The following is a 10,848-nucleotide window of genomic DNA, read 5'->3' on the forward strand; positions in this document are numbered from 1 at the left end:
GGAGTTTCCTCCTTTATTGTTTGTAAAACAGACCTCAGTACAGACTCTGCACGTGAATACACTGTGACCATTGGACTTTATTAAATATACAGATATCTGCAAGTGAACGTTTGGTGAGAGGCTGACGAAACTACATTTTTATCTCATGATTTCCTCCACAAATAACTGCACTGCTGTGAAAATACGTGAGGTGTGTTTTGTTTAAAGACATGCAGGAACGTGTAAAGATCTCTCATATTCGGACTGAATGTTATTGTTGTCTAACCAACAGCTAATCTACGCTACAGAACCGACTATGTATACACAGAATATGCTTATTGTTATTAAGAGACATTTGGTAAAGGTTATAAAAGAAACCTTAAACTAAACTACACTGCTTTCTGATATGGGCAAATATAACGAGCCCGGGGAAAACGAAACCTACATGAACAAATTAAATCAAAATAAAACAAGATTGGCTCCGCCTCCTCACGTATGACTGACACCTCAGCCGTCCAATGAAATGTCACTTTACACATACAGTTTTTGGTAAGCACCCAGTTTTTATATATATATATTTATATATATATATATATATATATATATATATATATATATATATATATATATATATATATATATATATATATAATTTAATATGAAATAATCTCCTCCCTGAGGCGTCTTGTTCACTGTGCTATTTCCCCACCATGCTTAACTAATCATGGCTGATCTTTCCTAAATTAAATGAAGAACTACATCTAATAACACAGTTTTCTAGGCCAGAGGGGCACAACAAGGTATATAAGGGACACACACAAAATAAAAAAATGGCACTTTTTGTCGCATGCTTACAAGTGTAGCTACAATGAATAGTACATTCCATATAGTACATTAGGAAACGTTCTACACTGTATTAATATCTGGCACATAATGGTTAAAAGGCCACTACATTTGAGCTACACAGTATTTCTCCGATGAGGCTTTGAAATAACTGGTAAAAAATAGCTTATTCTAGTCATAATATGGTAACTGTTGAGGGTCGTGCGATGTTGTGAAGCTGTACATTAATATCCATCCATCCGTCCAGTCACTCTCAGTAAACAGTAAAATCACAGTCAGGTTCGTTCCAGTGGCTCTCCACCGTCACTAAAAAGCTAGTCAATAACACAAGGATGACCGTGACAGCATAAATAGATCATTTACATCTGTATGTACAAAATAACACAGTGTTTCCTTCGCCGTACAGTGGCAATAAACACCCAGAGTGTGTGTGTGTGTGTGTGACGGTGTCTCCATCTTCACAGGAGCACTTGCTGTAACTATGGGTCAGGAATACATCCAGATGTAAGAGATGTGAATGCAGTCGCTCAGAAGACTTTGGCTCGTTTGCTGTTCAGAGACCCGTGCTATAAGACATGGAGACAGACAGAGATGTAAAACCCTGTTTCTGAGCTCAGCTATTTTCGCAGTCTTGTTTAACAACATGAGAACATACTGAAAAGTTTGCAAAATACACTTAAAGCCACAGAATGTCATTTTTTGCCACTAGAGGGCAATAGTGAATGCGCCATGGCGCGACACAACTGACTCTTAAGCAGGCCCACACGGAATCTGCGCGCGCATTTCGCAGATTTCTGCAGATTTTTATCCCATCATTAATTCTGTTTATTTACTGGAGTAAACGTGTGTAAATCTATATTTATTCAGTTTATAAATTAATTACAGTAATATTATTGGCTAATATGAAAATGTTCAAATGATTTGTGTATAATGCAGTTTGTACAGTAATATTTTCTGTCTTTTAGTAGAGATACTTTTAATAGAGATACTATATGAGAGACTTGCTTTGTTTACCAAATAAAGGGAATTGGATTTGCATTTTAAACATTAAATAAAAGTTTAAAAGATATTATTTTTTATTTCACATATTAAGGTTTTAGTTATGATACTCCTAAAATAATTTAGCAGAAATCCGCAGATTTCTACCAAAATCCTCTGCAGAATTGGCAAAAACGTCCGCAGATTCCGTCTGGCCCTGCTCTTAAGTCACGGTCACACTACGCTTTTCGCCCAATATACTTCCATTCACACGCATGGAAACTTGGTGAACTCTGACCTGCAAAATTTCAGATATAGAGCAACTGTTCGTTTTATCAACGTCTAATCATCTTGTTTTATCCTGCCCCTTTTCGCAGCACCATATGACAGGATTTCAAGCTCAAACTCTAGTATGACTATGACTTTAAAGGGAATAGGACACCAAAACACACCCTTAACTTTTTAAGAGAATAAGGACCACCACTTTAGACCATGCGCCAGATTGCAGACCTCCGCTGACTGCACGTGCACCTCACAAAACTGACAAGGCTTTTATACTTGCCGCATTTGCCGTTGTGATATTCTTTAAAACGATGGTCAAAAGAAACTGACCTTAAAATCAGACGGATAAACAGAGAAGTAGGAAGTTTCCGGAACTACGTCATATCATTAATATCAGTCAATATTTTTAAACTAATAATTTTTATAAATTATTTTAATGATTATAAGGATTTTTATAACCAATCAACATTTTTTTAATCAAACTTTAATGCATCACTTGCTTTTGTTCATATCTCGAACAGTTTTACCTAAATACAGATGTTTATTTTAGATTTAGCCCGCTCCACAGTTCACACATTACTGCCTGGCTAGTTTCTGTCCTCTTCTTATGCTAAAAAGGCAATAATGGTCCAACATTCCTGACCATTATCACCAATTAAGCCTAAAAAAACAGGGCATCAGTATTGTAAACCGGTAGGTTCAATTATTCTTTTCCAGTTATCAAAGAAATAATTTGTAACTTCATTTTAGTTTTGTAAATATTAAATTGTTTTAAATTCAAAATTGTAATATATACATCAGTGTAAAGCCTATGAACGGTGGAAAAACTTCTGTAATTGTGTATTAAAACCACCTGGGTCTTGACTTTTGCCATGGCCTCTCTTTTTAATTTTAAAAAAGTTATCCTTGAAGTTTTTCTAAACTTTTTAACAAAAACTTTCTCCCTTTCCCATGGCTGTTACAATTTCTAGCCAATAATTATTAGTCGTCTTGTTATACCTATGATCACACATGGACGGATCATAAAGATATCAGTACAGTCGTACCTGTTTCAGACAAAATCTCTTCAAAGAGTTTCATATTCAACTCAAATCAAACGCGGTGCTGCACGAACTGTTTGCTCGAGTCTCCAAAAAAACATGCACTCCGCCAGCTGAAATCATGTCGCACGCACACAAAGCGAACATCCGCAAACTCTGCGATGACGTCACATTCACCGCGCGCACATAAGCGAACTAGCGGACGCGTCGGGTATAAACCAGGCTTTAGTCCTCTCACTTTCACTGGACTGTTCATGCATCTTCCCATGAGTCCCGTTTGGGTGCGTGTGACTTACTTTGGCCTGTTTGTAGAAGTGCGGCGCCAGCTCCACCAGCCAGGACGACTCCACCGCCGTCACGTCCCGCATGTAGTACTTGCTGGTCTGAACCACTTCATTGAAGACCACCCTGAGAAACATCCCAAAACAAGCAGCTCAGATCTGCATTTCACATCAGCTGAAAAAGAAACTGCAATAAATAAAGCTCATTTGCAGTACCATTTTGGGGGCTTTTCTCCATACAGCACTGAATCAGGGTGAATGTACAGCTCTCGGTCGTCACGAAGAGTCCTAACATATGTAAAACAGAAGATCAGTGACACTGAAAAATCAGATGACCGACATTGATGAGAGCAATTATTGATGGAGAACACAACCTGTAGGAGCCTGAGTGATGCATACGGGCTGCGTTGGCAAAAAACCCAGAGACGATACATCTGAGAATCACATCCGGATCCCCTGAGAGACGATGAAGGAGGGAGAAATCGTGACAATATGACAAAACAATGACAATGTTATGACCAAAGATCAATTGTGACAGTATATAATGCACGGCTATTGAATTCTTGATTCTGATTGGCTGATGAACATACTAAAGTGCAGTTATTTTCAGATAAACGCACAACTAAAGTAGTTCCAGCAGGTTTTTTTAGGTGCATTACCAGCTTCATATCACTACGCCGAATGATTTCATTTATTTCACAGTCAAAACAGACTTTGGATGAGGTGTGTGAGATACTAGTCCTACACACAGAAGCAGTTTGAGGGCAAGAACCTGACTGCAGCTGTGGAAAACATAGACTGTGTCCCAAATCGCATACTTCCACACTATATAGTATGCGAAAAACAGTATGCGAGCTGAAAAGAAAATGAATGAATGAATGAATGAATGTTGAGCAGAAATGTCCCATTACCTTCACTGGATGTGCGCGGCACCTTGAACTTGTTGAGCAGGTGTCGTAGCTGCTCTCGGACGGCGGTGGCACGCAAGAGACCTTTATAATTGAGGAAGTGATCCTGACACCACTGAGAGCTCTTCTGATGCTGAGGAAACACATACACTGCATTAAAGGGGTGGTCCACTACGATATCATATCTTAAACTTTAGTTGTTGTGTAATGTAGCTGTGTGAACATAAACAACATCTCTCAATGTAATGCGCTTAAAGTTCAATGCAAAGAGAGACATTGGCTTTTACAGAGTTAGCTTAGCAAAGCCTACAGCGAATAAAGTTTGGGGACTACAAAAAAAACATCCGGGTTAGTGAGATCACAAACGCTTCAGATTACATACATTCTTCACGTGCATAAACTCCAAGCAGCATGGCCAGAGGCGCTGTAATGTTATTTGTTTAACGGAAAGATTTTCATTCGTTCATTTTCTTTTCGGCTTAGTCCCTTTATTAATCAGGGGTTTCCACAGTGGAAAGAACCGCCAACTCAACCAGCATATGTTTTACACAGCGGATGCCCTTCCAGCTGCAACCCAACACTGGTAAACACCCACACACACTCACGGATAGATTTTTCTAATCATAATAGTTTTAATAACTCATTAATAACTGATTTCTTTTATCTTTGCCATGATGACAGTAAATAATATTTGACTAGGTAATGTTCAAGATACTAGTATTGAGCTTAAAGTGACATTTAAAGACTGAACTAGGTTAATTAGGCAAGTTGGGGTAATTAGGCAAGTCATTGTATAACAGTGGTTTGTTCTGAAGACAATCCAAAAAAGATATTGCTTAAAGGGCACCTATGGTAAAAAATCTACTTTTCAAGCTGTTTGGACAGACATATGTGCATGTATGGTGTATAGACTGTCATATTGGGGTGATATAAGCACACCCAGTGCTTTTTTTCAATTTAACAACATAAAAAACGGTGGACCAATTGGAGCAGTTTTCAGATCGACCGCAACTTTACGTAGGAGAGCGGTCCCCCCGCCCACCAATATTGATTGACAGTCGCGTCATCATATCCTCAGTTTGTTGATTCACATCCGCCATTTTCAGCGTGAGTCGAAGCGATATCACTAAAGGAACACGCTAGCTCTATTTTTAGATGCAAGGTTCATTGGGCTCAACACAAGATCAATATTCTCCACATTATCGCTCTAATCGGAATTATTGGTTGTATCTTTAGGTAGGTTTGCAAACATGTGTACTTCTCATTGAGTCTACCTTATACTTCAGCCGTTTGCATTTCTCGCGATCCCAGAAGCTCCCTGTGATCTTAACTAGGTGCTTCTGTACCTGACGCAGCGCCATGTGTTTTAGAATTCTAAACATAGGTTTCTATCAGGGTACACTCAAGTCGACGGCTGGGCGCCCTCGACCGCTGCAGAAACCTGTGTTTAGAATTCAAAAATGCGTTGCGCTACGATTCGGGACACTTCATGTTTCTGCCGCGCCACAGAGAGTGTCTGGTGTGCCGTGTCGCGGCTTCGAGCGGCACATCCGGTGCCTCAGTCAAAGTTAATTCAGTGTGTGTGGTTATTAGTTTCTGTGTACAAGCTCGGTACTTAAAACTAGCACACAGTTGGCTGTAAAACTGTACAAAGACACAAATGATTTTGTACTCTCTGCTTGGTCTGTGTCCGAGTCGTACATGTATGGCTCAATGCTGATCCTCTCACTCCTGCTCCTTCTCTGTCTGCCTGTCAGACTCTTGCAAACGCAGAGTGGGTGAGCTCATGGCCCCACCCCTTGTTACGTTGGCGGGAAGCCGAAACTAATCTACATGTGAAGCAACACACCCCTAAATCAGCGAGCTGTGGACACGCCCCCAACATGACACTTTTTAACACATTATAATAAAAAAATCTGAATTGTGTTTTAAACTGAACCTAAACTGGCACACTCAGAAGAACCATAATATTAATAATAAATCATAAAAAGAGGTGAACTATGTGCCCTTTAAGGGGGCTAATAATATTGACCTTAAAATGGCTTAAAAACTGCTTTTATTCTAGCTGAAATAAAACAATTCAGATATTCTCCAGAAGAAAAAATATTATAGGAAATACTGTGCAAAATTCATGAATCTGTTAACCATCATTTGGGAAACAGTTGAAAAAGAAAGAAAATTACAGGGGGTGAATAATTCTGACTTCAACTGTAGATTAGAAACTAAACAATAAAGGCATTTCCTGCAATGTATCTGTGGTTCTGAATCACAGTATAAGGAGTTACCTTTATGAAGGCTTCATACACATTCAGCATGGTGAGATGATCACCTTCAGCCACAGCAAACTTCCTGTGCTCCCGCGCCTGCAAACACACACACATTCACCAGCTACAAATCCATTCAACTGATTACATCTAGAAAGATGAAGAGATAAACACATACGGCCGATTTCCTCTGATTGTGTGGCGCCACGAAAATGTTCTGGATCTGCATCATTGCCGCTATAGTGACGATCTCTTTGGAGCAGCCGAAGTTTCCAGACTCCATGAGCATCTTTGCAAACATGGGGCTAAGAGGAAACTCCGCCATCCGCACTCCCATGGGGTCAGTAAGACGGCCGTACTGATCCAGACCTGCACAACACAGCACTTCAGCATCCACATCGTAAAGCCACATTCACAGGGAGGGTAAACAGCAGATGACGCTGTAGGCTAGTTTTTAACAGCAGAAGGCGCTCTAGGCTACTTTTTAACAGCAGAAGGCGCTCTAGGCTACTTTTTAACAGCAGAAGGCGCTCTAGGCTACTTTTTAAACAGCAGAAGGCGCTCTAGGCTACTTTTTAACAGCAGATGGCGCTCTAGGCTAGTTTTTAACAGCAGATGGTGCTCTAGGCTAGTTTTTAACAGCAGAAGGCGCTCTAGGATAGTTTTTAACAGCAGAAGGCGCTCTAGGATAGTTTTTAACAGCAGACAGCACTCTAGGATAGTTTTTTAACAGCAGATGGCGCTCTAGGATAGTTTTTTAACAGCAGAAGGCGCTCTAGGATAGTTTTTAACAGCAGACGGCGCTTTAGGATAGTTTTTAACAGCAGACGGCACTCTAGGATAGTTTTTAACAGCAGATGGCGCTGTAGGCTTGTTTTTAACAGCAGAAGGCGCTCTAGGCTACTTTTTAACAGCAGAAGGCGCTCTAGGCTACTTTTTAACACCAGATGGCGCTCTAGGCTAGTTTTTAACAGCAGAAGGCGCTTTAGGATAGTTTTAAACAGCAGACAGCGCTCTAGGATAGTTTTTAACAGCAGACGGCGCTCTAGGATAGTTTTTTAACAGCAGATGGCGCTCTAGGATAGTTTTTAACAGCAGACGGCGCTCTAGGATAGTTTTTAACAGCAGACGGCGCTCTAGGCTAGTTTTTAACAGCAGATGGCGCTCTAGGCTAGGTTTTAACAGCAAAATGTAATTTTTATTTATTTTTTATCATGTATTAAACATTTTCACCTTGTAATTATGTCAATAAATCTCAGCTTATATAATTGAATAAAATTGAATATATAATTCACTGAAATCACTTTTTAAAAGCGCTGGTTAACAATGACAACATGGTTCTAGTTTAAAAATCAGAGTACAGTATATTATAAAGTGTAGTTCAGTATACATTTGGTCTGATCCTTTCAGATATCATTTCTCCTGTTCTCCCAATAGAGTAACAACAATATATTGTATATTTAAATTTTATTACAGAAAGGATCCTGTACCTCCGAGAGCGAACAGCAGCTCCAGAGCCTGAACCATAGACTGAGCCGGTGGAGGCTGAAACACAAACACAGATATAAGACAAAGCTCAAACTCCCAGAGCGACGCTTCACGAACAGCGGCTGCACTCACAGACAGAAAGCTGAAGCGCAGCACGTTGTCGATGCCCAGAGCTTTGAGCTGCAGGATGACCGGAGCCAGATTGGAGCGCTGCATCTCGGGAACAGTAGACTCAGGCAGCTTCTCAAAGTCCTCCTCTGACAGACACATAAACCACAACACTGCATTTACATTCATGCATTTGATGTGACTTACACTGCACTGAAGGGTTATTCTCTGAGGATCAAATCCACAAGCTTGGAGTTCCTAGTGTCATGCTCTACTATTACAGTCACTTTATTCTATGCTTATCATAAATCAAGACAATGTTCAAATGTTACATTATTGTATCATTAGCAAAAATTGAATTGCTTCAAGAACAGCAACATTACTAGTGCATTGCTAAGTAAGTGCTCCAAGCTAGTTTGTAACAGCGCTCTAGGCTAGTTTTTAACAGTGGATGTTGCTCTAGGCTTGTTTTTAACAGCAGATGGCCCTCTAGGCTAGTTTTTAACAGCGGATGGCACTCTAGGCTTGTTTTTAACAGCAGATGGCGCTCTAGGCTAGTTTTTAACAGCGGATGGTGCTCTAGGCTTGTTTTTAACAGCGGATGTCGCTCTAGGCTTGTTTTTAACAGCAGATGGCGCTCTAGGCTTGTTTTTAACAGCAGACAGCGCTCTAGGCTAGTTTTGAACAGCAGATGGTGCTCTAGGCTTGTTTTTAACAGCAGACAGCGCTCTAGGCTAGTTTTTAACAGCAGATGGCGCTCTAGGCTTGTTTTTTTTAACAGATGGTGCTCTAGGCTTGTTTTTAACAACAGATGGTGTTTAAAGGTAGTTTTTAACAGCAGATGGCACTCTAGGCTGGTTTGTAACAACAGACAGCGCTCTAGGCTAGTTTGTAACAGCTAGTGACATTCTAGGATAGTTTTTAACAGCAGACAACGCTCTAGAATAGTTTTTAACAGCAGATGGCATTCTAGGCTTCTATTTTAACAGCAGACGGTGCCCTAGGCTTGTATTTTAACAGCAGATGGTGCTCTAGGCTAGTTTGTTTTATTACAGACGGCACTCTAGGCTATTTAGTAACAACAAACAGCGCTCTAGGCTAGTTTGTAACAGTTGGTGGTGCTCTAGGCCAGTTTTTAACAGCAGACAATGCTCTAGAACAGTTTTTAACAGCAGATGGCATTTTAGGCTTGTATTTTAACAGCAGACGGCGCTCTAAGCTAGTTTTTTTTATTACAGACGGCACTCTAGGCTAGTTAGTAACAACAAACAGCGCTCTAGGCTGGTTTGTAACAGCTGGTGGCGCTCTAGGCTAGTTTTTAACATCGGACGGCACTCAAGGCTAGTTTTTTAACAGCAGACGGTGCTCTATGCTAGTTTTTAACAGCAAACGGGACTTTAGGCTAATTTTTAAACAGTGGAAGGTGCTCTAGGCTAGTTTTTAATAACAGACAGCGCTCTAGGCTAGTTTTTAACAGCAAAATGTAGTTTTTGTTAATATTTTTATGATTACATTTAGCTTTATTTTATTATGTAATAAATATTTTCACCTAATAATTATATGGTGATAAATCTCAGCTTTATATCATTCACTGAAATCACTTTTTAAAAGCATTCGTGAACAATAACAACATGGTTCTTTAAAATCGCAGTACAGTATATTCTGCAGATACAAACAACAATTCTTAAGACTATGTCATATTTAAATAATTTATTTTATTTCTAGTAAATATTTATTCTTATTTTTTTTATTACTTTATTAGTATATATTTAACTGATGAGGTACCTGTGTACAGACGGAAACATTTCCCTGCTCGGTTTCGTCCGGCTCGTCCAGCTCTCTGACAGGCCGATGCTTTAGAGATTGGTGTGACAATCAGAGATTCGATGGCTGTCCTGGGATTATACGCTCTTATTTTGACAAATGCGCAGTCAATCACAAACACCACTCCATTAATAGTGATCGATGTCTCCGCTATATTGGTCGCTACCACAACCTGAAAAAAAAAATAACGCAAAAGATAAAACAGGTAGTCAACTGTGCCGATTCGTCAGTTTAGATACTTAACAGTGCACTAAATGACACGCGTGTGTTTTCGTTTACCTTTCGGACAGTAGGAGCCATCCTCTCGAACACCCTCATCTGCTCATTATAGGGCAGACCGGCGTACATGGGCAGGACACACAGGTGCTTCTTCATCCCGTAGCGGGACAGAGTTCTGGCCTGTTCCTGCAGCAGAGACACCACCTTCTCCACCTCCTCCTGATCAATCAGAACATGACCAGTGTTGGCTGAGTTACTTCAAAAAGTAATTAATTGCTAATTACATTGTTCAAATGGTATTTAACCCTTGAGTGCTGTTTCCATCCACTCTGGGCTGATTTTGAGTCATAATTTGGCCACAACTTTTTCTGTGTTTCAGCTGATTGATTTTCGGTGACAAATCTTATTTTGACACGTATATTGGGTAAATGATTCGAACATTTTAAAAAATTCAACAATACACTAAAAATTTACTGCCTTTTTGTTATGGTTGTGGCTATTTTTGCTCTCTTGACTTTCATTATAATAACATTTATTGATTGCAACACCATGACACCATATTATCATGCAGTCTTGATTGTTGCTGGTTTTATATATATATATATATATATATATATATATATATATATATATA

General features: G+C 39.6%; 1 protein-coding gene across 1 annotated transcript in view; it reads right to left on the minus strand.

Moving 5' to 3' along the window:
- Positions 1-651: 651 nt before the first annotated feature.
- Positions 652-10,848, minus strand: part of dhx35 (DEAH-box helicase 35) — a 28,198-nt gene continuing 18,001 nt past the window's right edge. Inside the window, exons 11-21 of the mRNA XM_056449629.1 lie at positions 10,275-10,433; positions 9,957-10,167; positions 8,196-8,320; positions 8,066-8,120; positions 6,754-6,944; positions 6,597-6,674; positions 4,315-4,444; positions 3,778-3,859; positions 3,620-3,691; positions 3,419-3,530; positions 652-1,388 (exon numbers count right to left, since the gene is read on the minus strand). Coding sequence (XP_056305604.1) covers positions 1,350-1,388; positions 3,419-3,530; positions 3,620-3,691; positions 3,778-3,859; positions 4,315-4,444; positions 6,597-6,674; positions 6,754-6,944; positions 8,066-8,120; positions 8,196-8,320; positions 9,957-10,167; positions 10,275-10,433 — 1,254 coding nt within the window. The 3' untranslated portion in view covers positions 652-1,349. The remainder of the gene's footprint in view (positions 1,389-3,418; positions 3,531-3,619; positions 3,692-3,777; positions 3,860-4,314; positions 4,445-6,596; positions 6,675-6,753; positions 6,945-8,065; positions 8,121-8,195; positions 8,321-9,956; positions 10,168-10,274; positions 10,434-10,848) is intronic.

The sequence above is a fragment of the Danio aesculapii genome, chromosome 23, assembly GCF_903798145.1.
Source record: "Danio aesculapii chromosome 23, fDanAes4.1, whole genome shotgun sequence".
NCBI classification, from domain to species: domain Eukaryota; kingdom Metazoa; phylum Chordata; class Actinopteri; order Cypriniformes; family Danionidae; genus Danio; species Danio aesculapii.